Source organism: Agelaius tricolor, unplaced genomic scaffold (genome assembly GCF_023055355.1).
Source record: "Agelaius tricolor isolate 1412-34295 unplaced genomic scaffold, bAgeTri1.0.p SCAF_35, whole genome shotgun sequence".
Taxonomy (NCBI): Eukaryota; Metazoa; Chordata; class Aves; order Passeriformes; family Icteridae; genus Agelaius; species Agelaius tricolor.
In genome coordinates, this window is record NW_027269295.1 from 4,487,386 (window position 1) to 4,504,708 (window position 17,323).

The 17,323-nt window shown below is 56.1% G+C and overlaps 1 protein-coding gene across 1 annotated transcript; it reads left to right on the forward strand.

Moving 5' to 3' along the window:
* Positions 1 to 92: 92 nt before the first annotated feature.
* Positions 93 to 16,900, forward strand: CYGB (cytoglobin). Its single transcript, XM_071452575.1, has 3 exons — positions 93 to 648; positions 11,042 to 11,273; positions 12,328 to 16,900. The coding sequence occupies exons 1-3, from the start codon at positions 506 to 508 to the stop codon at positions 12,490 to 12,492; spliced, it is 540 nt and encodes a 179-aa protein (XP_071308676.1). The 5' UTR covers positions 93 to 505; the 3' UTR covers positions 12,493 to 16,900.
* The last annotated feature ends 423 nt before the right edge of the window (positions 16,901 to 17,323 follow it).

The following is a 17,323-nucleotide window of genomic DNA, read 5'->3' on the forward strand; positions in this document are numbered from 1 at the left end:
CCCCCCGCCAGCCCCGTCCTGATGTTGCCCAGAACATCTCTCTCATCCCTCCCTTTCAGGGAGGAAAAAAAAAAAAGGAAAGGAGGGAGGAGTGGGAGAGAGGAGGAGAGAGGGAGAAAGTGAGCTCACGTTCACACATTGGTGAAGAGGCTGGTCTTGCAATGCCTTTGAATATTTTACTTTTAGGCAGTTCCTCATCAGTCAGCCACACACATCCGAGGCGAGCTGAAGCTAACTACAGCCATGGACAGCACTAGGAGATCTCACATCTAATCGCACGCATCATTCCTCCGGGATATTCTTTAAATTCCATACCCAAACACGCTGACAGGCAGCTGCACTCACACACACACTCACACACACACTCACACGCACACACACACATCCACACGTCGCAGAGCCGCCGAGCAAACACCTTGTCTCTCCTCTCACAGGATATACCCGCTCACACACATCTCTCTTTATCTCCTCCTGGCTTCCCGGAGGATCCTGCCGGCTGTTTTTCATGGAGAAAGTCCAGGGAGAAATGGAGATTGAGAGATGGGAAAGAAGTGAAGAAATTTCAGACGCAGAAAAAAAGGTTATTCAAGAGATATGGAGCAGAGTATATGCAAACTGCGAGGACGTTGGGGTCTCCATACTCATCAGGTATTTAAAAAACAAACCGAAAAAAAGGAAGCAGCAAATCCAACTGAATCTCTATATAGCTCAGAAAGAGGCAGTACAATATATAGAACTGAGTGGAGATGAATGACAGCGAGTGGGGAGCTGGCTGGGTGTATTTGCTGCCTGGGAGCAGGGAGGGATTCACAGCGCTCCTCGGATTCCCACACCTTTGAGCCGGGTGGCAGCGGCGGGGGCAGCGAGGGGAGCCTTGCCGGGGACTTTGGGGGGAGCTGCTCCATGCTAAGGTCACCTTAACCCGGGGCCGGGGGGCGGCGGAGGCGGGGGGAGCTCAGCCCCGGTGCGGGCGGGTCGGGGCTCCGCGGTTGTTGGCCCCCCCAGGGAGGGCGTGCGGATGGCACGGGTCCGGAGCAGGCTGGCGGGTGAAATAATGCGAGTTGGGAGCCAAGATAAAAGCCAAGCAGGTGTGTCTCCCAGGGCACCATCTGTCCCTCCGGCGGCAGCGTCGGTGGGAAGGAGAGCAGTGAAGTTGGAAGGGGCTGAGGGGGGCACGGGCAGGAGAGGGGGCAGGGGGGGACAGCAGCCCCCGAGGGGGGTGTGGAGCATCTCCCGATGGCAGTGGGGCACAGAGAGCAGCTCAAAGCTCTGCACCTGCAGCCAGAGCAGGGGAGATGCTCTGGAGGTGGGGGTTTTGTGTTGTCTGGGAGTAAAGCCATATCCAGGTACACCGGGAAAGAGCCAAGTGGGAATCCCACAGTGTCCCACTGGCACTGGGAGTTTGGGGTATCAGTGGGGAATGGCACCAACAGGCTGTTTCCCTTATTGAGGAGGGCAAGGAGAGGGGCAGGTGAGATGCCTGCAATGGCCAAATGGCAAACAGCAAAGATCCTGTCCAGAGCCACACCGCTCATCCCTGGGGTCAGGAATGCTGGGATGTCCCTGGTCAGACCCCACCTGGACCAAAACCAGGCACCCCAGGTATGGGTTGTGTCCTTCCCATTTCCTCCTGCACCAGGGGACTGTGGGTGTGCAGGGAACCCCTTGGAAGGATGTGCTGTTCACTAATAATCATCTGAAAGTTTTCCAATTGACTGAGCTAAAGCTCTGAGCCCACAGGGACTGCAGGGAGCAGAGCCTCCCTGGACATCACAATGAGCAGAGCCAGTCCCCTCCAGGCTCATGCCAGCACTGCAATGGGATTTTCTTACCAAGACCCCTCTGCAGATTCCAAAATTACATTGGAGCCCCCTCTCCACCTCCTCCACAAACATTTCCTTCTCTCAGAGCCAGCTGATGGCTGAGCCCATTCTCCCATGGCCCCCAGTCTGTGTAGGCAGCCAGGGCAGTCAGGAGGTGTGACAGCTCCATGGCTGGGACACCAAACCTACCTAGGCTGGGTCTGAAGCAGAAATGGCAGAGACCTGGGGGTTATAAGATTCCCCTCAGCCCCATCTCTCAAGGTTCAGCTCATGGCTTGGCCACCAGCCACGCATGGCCCTTGCCCAGCAGCTGGGTCATGCCATGGCCCCATCTGCCAGCCCTTCCAGGTGCCCACTGCCCACAGACACAGGGAGGGTGGCTCTGTGCCCATGGCTGGCACCGAGGGACTCGTGGAATTGCCATGGGGGATTCACCCAGGGCAGCTCATGGCTTTTGGAGTCTCCATGGTGCTTGGAGCAGGGTTGGGCATGAGGAGAATCGAAGTGTGGCTGGCTGAGCTCTGGTCCCAAGTCAAACTTTCCCAGCAGAAGTTTTTGGTGCAGCTTGGGGGTTTTTTTAATGCAGGCAGAGTTGTGCACTGTGGTGAAGGTTTTCTCCTGCTGTGACAACAAGGCAGGACAGAACTGCCTGCTAGGGTGAACCCTGGCTCTTTGGGAGCCTTTACATCCTTAGTCATGGCACGTGCCCTGACACACCCCAGCTAAACCCACCACCTGCTCCCTCAGCCAGAGCTTCCCTGGGATGCTTAAAGTGAGGTCTGGCCTTGTGCATATCCCTGGGGATAGTGATGCCATTTGGGAGAGGAGCCATCCCCTCCAGCAGCGCCGGCTGGAGCAGCAGATCCGCATGGCACAGCCAGTTTGTGTCCCCACGGTCACAAACCCTGTCCCCAGAGAGCTCTTTGCACTGCTGCTCTGAGCCCGACGTGAGCTCTGAGCCGCACCTGAGCTCCCTGGGAAAGAAGCACGTGGAGGCCGAAAGCAGGGCAGCCCTGGCTGGGGCTGGGAGAGCAGGGCTGGGAGAGCAGGGCAGCCCTGGCCGGAGATGGGAGAGCAGGGCTGGGAGAGCAGGGCAGCCCTGGCCGGGGATGGGAAAACAGGGCAGCCCTGGCCGGGGATGGGAGAGCAGGGCAGCCCTGGCCGGGGCTGGGAAAGCAGGGATGGGGAAGCAGGGCAGCCCTGGCCGGAGATGGGAGAGCAGGGCTGGGAGAGCAGGACAGCCCTGGCCGGGGGTGGGAGAGCAGGGATGGGGAAGCAGGGCAGCCCTGGCCGGGGCCGGGAGCCCCGCGCTGCCGCTGCCCCAGCTGTGCTCGCAGCTGGCAGAGCCGCGGTGGAAGTGGGTCACGCGTGGGGGCCGCCGGGAGCCCGGGCCGTGATTCAGCAGCTCCAGAGGTCGGGGCTGGGGAGGGGGCAGCGGGCGGCCGCTGGAGGGGTCGGTGCGAGGTGACCCGCCCAGAACATTTTGGGTGGGTGCTCACACAACGCCCCGGGGGCTGGGAGCTGCCCCAGTCAGCCTCTGCTTCACCAGAACCAGCCTGGTGCTCCTGCTCACCTTGCGAGGGAAACTGAGGCAGAAGGGGTTGGCAAAGGTGTGGCCAGGGAGAAGGAAGGGCTGTGTGTGCCTGTGGACCCCCCTTTGGTGCAGCCCCCACGGGCAGAGTGGTGAGAGCAGGCAAATCTGTCAGCACTTCTGGTTGGGGTTGTGACCAGGGACTTGGCTGTGCCTGGTGGCAGAGGGTCTGGCCCTGCTTACCTGCTCCATCCCCTCTCCATCCCTTCAGAGCTGCTGAGGGCAGGGAATTGCATTTTCCCGTTGGGAAGGGCAGGGGGTTGCAGCACTTCTGAAATGAATCTGTGCTCCAAGGCTGGAGGCAGGGGGGCAATACCCACCAAAAGGCAGTGATGGGGGGTCTGCAGTGCTGCCATCCTGCAGGAACCCAGCCCAGCTCCCTTTGTCCCTAACCAGCATCCCACCCCTCCATCCCCAGCCTTTCCATGCTTTGCTGGTGGGGAAACTGAGGCACAGAGCTGGGCATCATGTTCCCATCCCTCGTGGCTGCTGCTGGTGCTTGAACCCACAGCAAACCCCCGGGGTCCTGCCCTAGCACGATGAGTCCCTGATCTCCCAGAGCTCTGGGACCCCGGGGGACACAAACAAGAATAATGGGGACTGTGGCTGAGCAGCCACCGGATCCTGGGAATCTGTGCTCTGCGGTTCAAACGCTGTCGCTAATTGACAATTTCCTCGGTGGGGAGCCTCGCCCCGGAGGAAGCAGAGTCTCCTCGCCACGCTCATCTTCCTCCTCCCCGGGAGCTCTGGGGCCTCTGCAGGCTCCATCTCACAGCTGCCTTAACCCTTGCTGGGGCTGGAACTGGGGCTGGGGCTGGAACTGGAGCTGCTCACCTGGGGCTGTCCCTCTTTCTGAGAGGTTCCCAAGTGGGCTGGCTGGGAGCCCTGGGCTGAAGCTCCTCCACAGCCTCCCCACAGCCCCGGGCTCGTTGCTGTGCCTCAGTTTCCCTATCTGTTACTCAGGAATCATTCCTTTTTGACCCCTCCCTCAGCACAGAGCTCCCAGGGCAGCCTTCAGAGCCTGCTGTGCAATGCAGGAGCCCTCCAGACTGTGGCTGTCCCTCCCCAGGGTCCCCCTGTTTCTCCTTCCAATAGTTTATTGCCAATACTGTGACACAGGGCTGGGAAATGCAAACACCCAGGGGTGGCTCAGCCTTCTGCAGCACAAAGGAGCTGAGAGCACCCTGGGGTGAACGTCAGAGGGGGTTTGGGACCCTCTGTCCTTGCAGACCCCAGCCAGGCCCAGCACCCCAGGGCTGAAAGCTCAGCCTGTCCCGGCTCACGCGCTCGCTCCCACACCCACACACACGTACCACAGGCACAGATGTGAGAGCACAGAACTTCATGGATTCCAGAGGGGACAAAACCCAGGGATAGTTTCTATAGACCCCAGGAGAATCTGGACCAAATGGTGATGCCATGCCAAGTGCAGGCAATGCGACCTTGCTCAGCCACCACAGGCTGTGCCACCTCCACAGGGCTTCTCCATCGCTGTTCCCTCTGTCTGCACTTCAGAGCCATCAGCTTTCCAAATTTCCACCTTCTCCATCACTCCTGATGTGCTCTTTCCCCCTCAAGAGGTGTAGGAGGGGAAGCAAAAGGTTTGCCAACGCAGGATCAGGCCCCTGGATTTTGGTTGCTGCTTAGTCTGAGCAAACACACCTGGATTCAGACACTTTGCAAAGAGCTTTAAAATATGAAAGCACTCCTTGGATGCCAGACGTTATTGTGAGTTCTAGGTTAAAATAGCAAAAAATCTGACTAATGAGTCTGGCAATGCAGAAAAACCTTTTTTTTTTTTTTTTTCCAGCTGAATCAAAAAAGTATGGGTTGAATCTACCCAAAAATGGCATTTAAAGAAGTGATTTTGCAGCTACCCCCAAAGCCAACATGTGTTTTGTGGAGGAGTCCATAGGGAAAGGCTCTGTTCCTGGCTGATGAAGGACACATTTCAGGGCAAAGTGGCTCAGAGAGATGCAATATCTCTCCTTGAAAAGGGCCCAGGGAAGACCAGCAGCAGTGTCCCTGTCCCACCCTCGTGAATGGCTGTGAGAGATGTTTTGGGAGATGTTTTTGTGGGGACAAGGAGAGCCAGAGAGGGACACAGGCACGCATAAGGGACATTTCCCAACCTAACAACCACTCCATGAGCACTGAGGGGGCAAGTGAGGGTTTAACAAGCTCAGTCTCAAAACAGCCCCTTCTCCTATGGCTGCATTGTCTCTGATCACAGCTCCTAGGACCAGCCCTGCTGGCTTCCCCATGGCCAAGGCAGCTGTGTGGGGATCCCTGTGGCACAACCTGGGGGCTGCCAGCAGCTCTTGGGATATCCAGAGCCTTCCCCATGGCCAAGGATGGTAGTAGGTGAGCTGAGAATGTTATTGAGATGAGGATTAGTGAGATTCCTAGGAGGGATGGGCTTGAAAATTGGTCAAAGAAGCTTAAGTTCATGGTCAGGTTCAGGGGGTAGTGCTTGGAGCGATGGGTGGTTTGCTAGAGGGGGGATTTATTGATACAAATGACAGAAGTTTGGGTTGGATAATTAAAGAGAAATGTGGCACAACCTGGGGGCTGCCAGCAGCTCTTGGGATATCCAGAGCTTTCCCCATGTCCCCTGTCCCCGTGCTGCCCCTGCATCACTTCCAAGCCACGTGGGGGTAAAAACCCCCACTCAGCATCCCACAAGGACATCCATGACCAAGGCAAGCAAAGGCACAGAGGGTGAGCAGCGTGCCCGGGCAGTTTCCCTGGCTGTGGCTAAGGATGGGTCGGTCCCAGCCGTGCCAATTCCCCTGCAGGGCAGGCGGGGAGGGCCAAGCCCGGCGGTGCCGGCGGCCCCGCTAATGAGGCTGCGGCGGAGCGGGGCCGCGCCCGGAGCGGCTCGGAGGAGCTTTGGGGCTCATGAGGGGCAATGGAAATGCCAGGACAGCCCCGGCCAGGCTGGCAGGGCGCCTGGGGAACGCTGAGTGCCGGCTGGCTGGTGATCCTGCCCGAGCTGAGCCGGCTGGAAATCACCAAGGGGGTGTTGGAGGGGAGAGGTGGTGATGGGCACCAGCCACACACAGGTTCACAGTGTGAGTGGAACATGGACACGTCCTTGTGGAGGGGTCTTACCCACCTCTGTACCCAGCCAGGGGTGTTGTTCCAGCTCCAAGGGAGGTAGGTCTCCAGAGACACGTGGGGAAGCCACTTTGGTGCTGTTCATTCTCTTCTCCTGTGAAAGTTGTCCTTACTCCTGCCCTAAAGGTTCATCCGTGCTTGGGCTGAATCCACGTGTGGTAGGGAAAAACAACAGCAATGAGGACTTGGAGGTGCGAGTGGTGCACACAGAAGTGAGCAGGACCTGCCCCAGGGGTTTCTAGCTCATGTCCAAATGTATTTGGTGGAATCTTTGCTGAGGAATCTGCTCCCAGCCTCCCTGGGGTGTCCTGGTCCCTCTGCCTTGGGCCCAGGGGCATCACAGCCTCTGAGCAAGGTTCAGTGTTGTGCTGGATTCTGCTCCCAAGGCTCTGCAGGGGGATGTGGGCTTCACCTGGAGGAAGGCCAGCTACACCTTTCTGTCAGCTGGAGAAGAAGTTGAATTTAGCATTAGTGTGTGGATGGGGGGCTTGGCCCTTTTCCTCCAGCCCTCCCATAGCAGAGCTGGAGATGTTTCCCACCACCATCTCCACCTGTCCAGGAGCTTTCAGAGAGAGGACACAGGAGCAGGCAAGCACCATCCTCTTCCTACTCACTGGATTTGCCTTTTTCTGTCTTGCTGAGCTCTAGCATCAACATGGCTGAGACCTCCCTCACCCTGGGCTGGGTAAACCCCCAGGCAGCACCCAGCAGCCTTTCCCTAGCCTGAAAGGGGGATGATGGGCTACAGGTGGCTGGGAGGAGCAGGGGGAACATGCAGGCAAAGCAGTGAGCCAGCCCTCAGCATAATAATAAATAGCAGCAGCACACAGCACCTGCCTACCCATTATCAGCTGCTTTGTAGGCACCCCAGAGAGGAGTTGGAAGGAGAGGTTTGAAAGGGACACAGAGGCTCCAGGCTGCCTTAGAGTTTCTCCCACGTAGAGGGATGAGGCGAGAGAAAACATGAAAGCATTGGTAGGTTGAGTCACCAACCCTGGAGGGATTCAAGAGATGTGTAGATGTGGCACTTGGGGATGTGTTTTATTGGTGGGCTTGGCAGTGCTGGGTTAAGAGTTGGACTTGGTGATCCTGAAGGCCTCGACCAACCTAAATGATTCTGTGGAAATCTAGGAAAAAAAGCCGTCTCCAAGTGCTGGCTGGGGGTTCAGCTGAAGCCTCCCAGCAGATCTGAGGGTTTGTGAGCATTTTCACCCCACAGTTTGCAAACAGGGAAAGTGAAGCAGCAAGGATTTAGGTGCTTGGGGGAACCAGGCAGCACCCAGGTGTCCTCTTTCCAGCTGGGCTTGGAGGTTTCCTCCATGCAGGATTTGTTCTGTATGCTCTGGGGAGAGGGAGGAAGCTGGGGGAGATGGAGGAGATGCCTCTCCTAACAGAAAACAGGTTTCCAGTAACTGCAGTGGGTTTGCACCTTAATTATTTCCTTTGGCTCTGCTACTGGGAATGGTTGTGTCCTTAAAGTTGTTACAAGGGCAAAAGGGAGAGGAAAAGCAATCCTGACATCCTGTCCTCTGGGTCCAGATGTAGCTGGCAGAGTACAAATTAGCGGGTGGAGAATGGAATCGCTTAAAAAGAAATTTAATGAGATCGGTATGCAGGCATCTGGTTCCTATCAATCATCATTTTGTGTGATATGCAATGGCAAATATCATCTTTTAATGACTCTGATGGAGAAAAAAAGCCCAAACCACACACACACACATAATGATCCAAAAACCTTCCAGAGCCCAAGAGGTTTGAACTCTCCAAATTTTCTGTAGATGGAAAAACCCCAACAGACACCTCTTCTAACTCACTATTGTTGGATTATTTTATTTCTTTTTTTTTTTTTCTCCTTTCCTCTGGTTATATTTAACCTTTGTGTTAAATGAATCTTCTCTGTTTATTAACAACTACCACTGAGTGAGCCTCCTTCCCTCTTCTTTGTGCTTGGACAGCTCAAATATTTGCTCCAGGCTGAAGTTCTTGCTGCAGGCGCCTGCTGCTCTCCAAGGAGAGGTGGCTGCAGGTCTCTGGCCATCCATAGGTTTGCTCCTGAAGATGTTTTGGGCTCCTCTGTTTCAGTTCTCCACCAAAGAAATCCAGCAGACACAGGATTGAACACATGAGCTGAGGGTTTGCTGGTTTTGCGTCCCCTGGGAAAGCTGCTGGGCTCAGCTCCCGTAGGGGCATCAGCCTGAGGGTCTGCAAAGCAGGGAAAGGTTGAAAACCAAGTATTGGATCCTTCATTGGTCTGGTCTCATGCAGGTTGGGGTATTTGGAGGGTTTAACCAGGCTTTGCTCCTGGCATATCTGGCCAAAGTGGGGAGAGGTGGAGGTGATGGTCCCAGGGTCTCTTTTTGGCCCTTCTCTTGTTGGGGACACACTGTGAATCCTCAGGATGCAGAGGTCAGTCCCCCCTTGCTATTCCCTTCGTGGTTCAAACCAGGAATTTTTCTCAACTCGTTTCCCATGCCTTGAGAACATGCTGCCCTTCAGCTGAGACCAAATACAGCTTTTCAGGGAGCTTCCCATGGTTTGGGGCTCAGAGGCTGAGGCATGAGGGAGCAGCTGGCAGCCTCCATTCCCTGGCTGGGGCAGCAGGTCCCATTTCCAGGGCCATCCCTGGCTCCCAGTGCCTGGGGGGAGCCTGTTAAAGGGAAAGATCCACTGTGGGATGGTCAAACCCACAGCTCTGACCCCAGCAGGATGATCCCTACTGGAGCTGGAGCTGCAACAGCTTGAATAGAGGTGGGGAGGGATGGGATGGGGGCTGAGGGATGCTGAGTCCAGCTGGAAAAAATGGTTCCATTAAACCAGAGTGGAACACTTGCCCTTCTGTGGGGAAATGCCCAGGGCAGAAGTCTGAGATGCTGGGAATGATGTTCTCTGTGAAGCCCTGACCAGCTCCATCCCCCAGCACCTCTCTGACAGCTCTGGGCTGAAGGACTGAGCATCTCTGTGGCAGCAGGAGCTGGAGACAGCCAGGCCTGGGAGTGATTTCTCCCGACAGGGACCAGATGTGTCAGGAGGAGCTGTGCTGGGGGGAGGAGGCTGCACAACAACAAGAGGACTTTTGTCATGGGTCCCCTCTGGGTTTCAAAAGCAACACCTCAGCTCCCCCTTCCACCTTCCTTCCTCCCCCACCCTTTCTGCCACACATTCTTCACACCTCCAAAACCTATTTTGGGCCATCTGATGAATCCCAGCTGCCTGGGGAAGCAGCAGGAGCCGTGGTGCACTCCAGGCACAGCTTCCTTGGCAATGCCCCCAAGCTTTCACAAGCCAAGGGAGCGGGGGAAGGAAGGGAGGGAGGGGGAAAAGGAGGATAACAAACTGGTAAAGGAGCCTGGTACTCAATATTGTGATTATTCACTGAGTGGTGAGTGGGATCCCACCTGGTTCTGGAGAGAAGGAGTGATGGTTGGAGAGAGAGGTGGGATGGGTTCAGGCTCCTGTGGTTTGGGATGGTGCTTGGGAAGGGGGTTAGGGAGGGGAGCAGGGAGTCTGCCTGGAGCCAGGAGTGATGGGGGACAGCCCATCAGAGTGATGGGAGGACTCTGCTGCCTCCTGAGCATCCTTCAGCAGCCCGTGAGGCAGGGAGAGCCCCGTAGGAGGGAGGGAGCTGGGTGGCAGCGGGGAACCAGCACTGGTGTGGTTCTCCCTGCAGAAATTCGGTGGAAGGGGGTGGTTAATGTGACTCAGGTGTCAGCCCCAGCTGCAATCCTGGCATGGGTGGTGTTGACATTGGTGGCTCCAGCCCTGGTCCCTGTTACCTTGAGCCCTTCAATTCCCTGTCCTCTCCAGCCCTCCACCTCCCTGGGGAGCTCAGCATATCAGCTGTGACCCCAACTTCATTTCTTTCAGCTGCATTTCATTGGGGTTGATTTAATCCTGCAGAAAAGAGAGTACCCAGGCCTCCCTACAGAGGGGCTAGTGAGTTTTTGGAGAATTTTTGTGCTGGGAAAAATGTCCCAAATGAGCAGTGACATCAGCTCAGGCCTTAGGTCCTGCTGGAGACTCTGGTGGGGCTGATCCATGAAAGGTGGGGCAGCTTGGACAAGTTCTGGGTGGCAATGCAGAAATGAAGCCCATGGGAGCAAGGAAGAGGGGCAAGGAGAGGCTGGATGGGATAAAGAGAGGTTTTCCTGCTCATCTCCAGCTCTCTGAGGCAGGATGTGATGTTTTGATATATGTGGGCACATATCCAGCATCTGGCACGCCTGGGTGGCAGCTCTGGGCATCAAGAACTCAGTCTTGCTTCTGCTTTGAGAATGAATATCCAGCTGTGATGACCTTGTAGCAGATGGGGTTTGGGAAAAAGGCATCCACCTGCTGGTTTTCAGACAGCTGAATGCTGCAGCTCCTGGGGAATTTGATAGGAAAATCAGCCCTGGCTGTGTGAGACACAGGGGATGGATTCCACCATCTCCATCCCCTGTACTTTGCTTTAACCCCTCAGCCTGCTCTCCCCCTGCTGATGGCACTTCATGTCTGCTCTTTCTGGAAGGTTTTTTGTGAACTTCCCCTCGGCCAAGCAGTATTTCAGCCAGTTCAAGCACATGGAGGACCCTCTGGAGATGGAGAGGAGCCTGCAGCTGCGCAAGCACGCCCGGAGGGTCATGGGGGCCATCAACACCGTGGTGGAGAACCTCAACGACTCTGAAAAGGTCTCCTCTGTCCTGGCCCTGGTGGGCAAGGCCCATGCCCTCAAGCACAAAGTGGAGCCCATCTACTTTAAGGTAAAGAATAGGTGTGACCGTGTTCACACACGTCTCAGGCTGAGGATCTGACTCCATGTTTCAGAAGGCTTGATTTATTATTTTATGATATATATTACATTAAAACTATACTAAGAGAATAGAAGAAAGGATTTCCTCAGAAGGTTGGCTAAGAATAGAATAAGAAGGAATGATAACAAAGGTTTGTGGCTTGGACTCTGAGCCAGCTGACTGTGATTGGCCATTAATTAGAAACATCCAACATGGGCCAATCCCAGATGCACCTGTTGCATTCCACAGCAGCAGATAACCATTGGTTACATTTTTTTCCTGGGGCCTCTCAGCTTCTCAGGCGAAAAAATCCTAAGGAAAGGATTTTTCATACAAGATGTCTGTGACAGATAGGAGCAAAATAACCTTGGGGCTGCTGCAGGAACAGGGCAGGGGAGCAGGAGCTGTGGTGAGCAGGAGCTGTGTGAGCTGGTGCTGCCTGGCCTTGGCTGGGTGTGGGGGCTGCTCCCCACACAGCTGCAGTGTCCCACTGTGGCACTGTCCCACCCTGCCCACACACAGCCACTGCCAGAGTACCCAGTGCCTCCCCCTGCCCAAGGAAGCCCACATGGCTGTGCCCATGTTTGTGGCTGTGTCCCTCTTCTTCTGGAAATTAAGCATGACAGCAGGGACTCAATTAGTTGGCTAATTAGCCCCCCCTCCAGCTCTGCTTGGTTTCTTTCTGACGGGAACAATAACCCCAAGATCACAGGTTTGATCCCCACGTGGCCATTCACTCAAGAGTTGGATTTGATGATGCTCATGGGTCCCTTCCAACTTGGAATATTCTGTGATTCTGGAAATAATTTGGAGTGCCCAGACTGGGGAGATGCCTCAGCCTGCCAGCACCTCCCTCCTCTGCTGCCTGTCCTGTCTGCTCCCAGGGGTGTCAACAGACCTCCAGGGCATCTGTGTCCTACAGACAGCAGCAGGATTCAAGTGGTTTTGTAGGAAAAAGCTAAATTTGCTGTGAGCAGCTGTCTGGAGAGTTATTAACCCCTTCCTTGCTGTCTGCCTCCCTCAGAAACTCACTGGTGTGATGCTGGAGGTGATTGCTGAGGAATACCCCAACGACTTCACCCCGGAGGCACACGGAGCCTGGACCAAGATGAAGACCCTCATCTACACCCATGTGACAGCAGCCTACAAGGAGGTGGGCTGGGCTCAGTACCCCACTGCCACCCTGTGAGCGCCCAGGGGGCCACCAGAGGGGCAGGGAGGGCTTTGCTCACCCCAGGACTTCGCTCTGGTCTCTTCTCAAGATCTTTGCTCGGTTTGGGGAGCCCGGTAGGGCCAGTTCTGTCAGCTGCCAAGTCACAATTTGATCTCCATGGGGTTTAAAAACAAACTAAATAAGCCAAAAAAACCACAGAACCATGAAGGGCGTGGGTGGGTCGGGGTGAAGCAGTTGCAGGGGACGCTGGAAGGGGATGCAGAGGGTGAGGGGAGAGCTTTGGTTGTTGGTCCATCTTCCTGTCCTGGCCTGTCCATCACCACCTCCCAAATCCTGCACCTCACTTGCACCATCTCAAAGTCCCTTGCACAAGTGCTGCTGCCCCGTTCACTGATGAACAACACAACCCTCATTTTCCATGTGAGGCCCCTGGCTAAACTTGGCTGTGGGGACACACCTGGAGCCCCTGACTGCACCGAGAACTTTGCTTTGCTTTGCACTTTGTGTGTCACCTGGCAGGGCTGACAGGCAGAGCCTCCCTGGGTGCCCATTACCCCGTGCTCCAGGTGGGCAGCAGAGCTCACCTGCCCTGTCACCCACGGTCCCTGTCCTTGGCTGGCTGCTGCAGCCCCTCCTGGGGTGGGAGAGAAGCTCCCCCACAGCACCAGAGAGGGGAAGGAGGGGGATGCCCCTGGGGGGATCCCTCATGGCTCAGAGCATGGTGTGTGGGTGGGATCCCTGTGCCATAGGTGGGGAGCTGGTGAGTCCACCCACTGCCCTGCAGCTCCCTGAGGAGGGGCTTGGATGGAGCACGGTGTGTCCTGGGAGCTGCTGTGTGCAGGTCTGTCTGTCCTCTCGGTGACAGGGGGGGTCAGGCTGTGACTAGGAGGAGGAAAGATGGCACAGACATATCAGGAGGGATTTCTGGTCATGAGGAAAGGTCCCTTTTCTGTTAACATTAATAAATACCTTGTACAGAGCATATTCCTGCCCTCGTGGTGAGACTGGGCTCCTCCAAATCAAGTGCCTGGTAGAAATCAGCCCATGCAGGAGCTGTGTCCCTCCTGGGGACAGCAGTGCTCCTGCCTGTGCCTGACAAAGGCTTCTCCCACACCCCCAAACGTGGCTGCAGGGCTTGGAGCACTCATCCCTCCTCCAACACCAACTCCTCCTGAACCTCTGGGTCAGTCTGCCTGGTTTGTGCCTCAGTTTCCCCTGCAGATATGAAAAAGGGAGGAGGAGGAGGAGCAGCCTCGTTGCCTCCTGCCCACATGTGGTTGGATTCATAACATTTCTGGGAACTGAATGGCAAAGGATTGAGGATGAAATGTCAGATGTGCTGGGAAGCTTTGGAATCCTTGGCACCCAATATTTCCCTGAAGGCCTCTGCTATTTTTAGAGCTCAGGCATTAAGGGCAATGTTATCTGTGGAAGTGGGAGGAGGGTTCCCCTCTGAGATTTCCTCTGGCCTCGCTCCACCGCTGTCCTGGAGAGCTGGCAGCTTCCTGAGAGAGACCAGCTCCTCTCCTGGGTGCCAGCTGGACAGGCAGCAAGCCCAGAGCTCCAGCTGGGATCCCCACAGCCACCCTGGGGACATCCCTCCACTGTGGGGGCCGTGGTGACTCCCCCAGGCTGCCCTCCCTCCTCCAGAGCAGACAGACAGACAGAAACCCCTGCTTTGCTCACCTGTGCTTTTCACCATCCCCAGGAACAGAACAGGTTCATTATGTCTCATAACAGCCCCAGGACACCAATAATGTCACTGCAGCCTCTCTGGCCTTGCAGTCCTTTCCTTCCTGCATCCCACAGTTCCACTGATGGAGAGGAGCAATGGGGCCTGGGGCAATGGCACCTCCTGGGCACCCACGGAGAGCTGGGTGGCAACAACAGCTGGGCACAGCTGTCCTGGGCATGGCAGCCTGCAGGGTCCAGGGGGCTGTAAAAGGAAGGGACAGGCACAGGGTGACAAGTGATGCTGCTTTGCTCATGGGGGGGCTGTCAGCCAGAGTCAGCATCCCCAAAATCCAGCCCAGCAGCCTGCACTGGTGAAGGTGCCAATGGCTGCAGCCCCAGCTCACACTGGGGTGTCACAGAGGCTGCTCATCCCTCAAACAGCTGCTGCTGCCTGGGTGGGGGTGAATGGGAAAAGCCTGTTCAGCCATTGACTTCCCTCCAGTGCAGGGCTGGGAGGGATCCCTTGGATCAAGACTGTTAGGTGATGTCTGTGTGTGTGCACACCACGGGACTCACGAGCTTTGCTGACTCCTGCCAAGGCCTTGGGGCCAGCAGCACACATTTCTGAGCAGTTCATGCACTCCCTGTGCTCTGCACATGCTGGGCCAGGGGTGTTTCTGTACAGGGATGTTTCATCTTTAGACAAAATTTGCACATTGACCTCTGAGGTTAATAATCTCCAGGTGGGAATTTTATTTTTGCAGCTCAAACCCTTCCCCTCCCTTCCCACAACCAAAACTGGGCTCCCAGTCTGCAGAGAAGCCACTTTGGAATGTCTGGAAATTCTCCATGTTCATACCCAACCTACCCTTGTGCCTTGGCTTTTGGGGGGCAGCAGCAGGGAGGTCCCCCCACCTCCCCATTAAACAGTGCTTTGGTTTCTCCTTTCTTTTTTTACATCCCCAGAAAAGCTGACCCACAGCCTCCTGCACCACGTGTGTGCGTGCTGGGCTTGGGGTTTTTTCCAGGCACTTTTTCCTAAAGCAGATCCAGATGTGTGCAGCTGCTGTCCCTCGAGGAGCGCTCCCCCATCAGCCAAATCGCAGCCCACTCCAATAGATGCAAACAAAACCACGTTTATTTTTATTTTTATCAGCTTGCTAGGAAGTGACACGAAGCAGGAGGGCGGCGGGGCAGGGCCCGGGAGGGGAGGAGATGGAGATGAAACGAACGCCCCCTCTCTGCACTGCTGAAACCCAGCACCGTCCTCATCTGGGGAGAGATGAAGATCAACAGAGCGAGGGAAAAGCACCATTCCAGAGTGACAGGGCTGATAATGCCGTGCGGGAGAGCAGAAAGGGGGGCATGTCCTGGCTCTGTGCGTGGCTCTCTGGCACACACACCCCCCATGCACAGCCATTCCCTGTCACTGCCAGCCCACTGCTCCCCCCAGTCCCACCACAGCTGACTGGGGGCCCCTTTATCCCCGTTTTGTTCAGGTCTGGCTCTCTGGGGCTTGGCCTTTCACTTCCTGGCACATTTAGGCTGAGCTAAGGGCACACTTAGGCTGAGCTTTGCTCTCCTTGGGGGTGGCACTTGGGGACCAGCTCTCAGAGTCCTTTCCCCAGGGCTCACAGGTGAGGGCTGAGGCTCAGGGCATCACTGCCAGCACATGCTGGGCCCAGCTGGTCTCTCCCCTGCCTGTGGAGGACCCTGTGCCCCCCACACCCAGCCAGCCCCTGGCTCTGCCAGCACCTTGGCATTATCATCAGGGCTGGGCTTGGAGCTGTGATCCAGGTGGGAAGGCCTTTGTGCCCCCTGGCAGAGGTGGGGAAATGCTGAGTGAGGGGGGATTTGGTGTCCCCCTTGAGCCCCTCGTCCTGGCTCTCTTTGGCAGCACCTGCTCACATCAGCCAGCTCTCGTTCCCCCCTGCAGCTCAGTGTTTGGTCAGAGCCCTGGGGCAATGGGGGCACTGAGCTGGGATGGGGCACAGATCCCACCCACCGTGTCTCCCCCTCCATGGCCAACATTCCTGGCAGGTTTAGCTCTGGACACCCAGAAACACCCCCCAAAACCACCAGAACCCTTATGGGCCTTGTGCCACCAACCTCATCTTCTCTTGGGGGGTGACAAATCCCCAGGGCAGCCGATTCTCACATCTCTGCCCTTTGTCCCAGGAGAGAGGTCACAGTGTCCCCCCAGTGCCTGAGGGGATGCTCAGAGACTTCAGGGGGGACCAGATTTCACCTGGCTGGACTCTGGTGCCAGCACTCAGCCTTCCCTGCCCCTGGCCATAGGGAAGCTGCCCTGCTGTGGGGATGTGGGGGCCAGCACCACCAATGCCAGGCAGAGGGATCAAAGGGAAACCCACACTGACCTTGGACCAGCTGAGGGAAAGGAAGGGCCAAAACCACCCGCCTGGTCTGACCTCTGTGCCAGGCTGCCAGTTATTTTTCATAGCTGAAGTTGTCTCTAAGTGTTGGTGTGTCTGACCCAGCCCCAGCGTGCCCCACAGCCATGAGTGTGGTCTGATGTAACCCTGTGTCTCTCCTGTTCCTGCTGCAGATCCTGTTCATGTTCGTGTTCCTCGGCGCTTCCGTGCTGGTTTTATACCTGCCTTCCGTGTTTATGGGTGTAACTTGGTTTTTTTCTTTTTGTAGGTTTTTAGTATGTTTGTAACCAGACAAAATGGTGTTATTAAACTGAAACTTGTATCTTCAGTGGATAAATCAATCAAACCCCTCTCCAGCTCTGCTTGGTTTCTTTCTGATGGGAAGGTGAGGGGTGTTGGGGGCTGTCCCATGGCTGTGTGGGTCTGAGGGTTCCTGCTCGCTCTGAGGGAGTTTTTGGCAGGAAAAAAGCAGCAAAGGGAGTGGATGTGCCCAGCAAGGGTGGTAGAGGAGGCTGGAGGCATCTCAGCAGTGCACTCCTGTGGGGAGGTGTAGGAGCATCAGGGGTAGCACGGTCGGGACGGACGGAGATGAGAGATCTCTGCAGCCAGGACTGGAACTTGGGGTTCATTGCAAAGGGCCTGGGTGCAGGGCCCTGCTGGGAGCTGCCAGCCACAGCTCAGAGCAGGCCTGAGAGGAGAGAGGGGGAGAGAGGATGAGAGGGTGAGAGAGTAAAAGCATAAGAGAGTAAAAGGGGTAAGAGAATAAATGGGGTAATAGA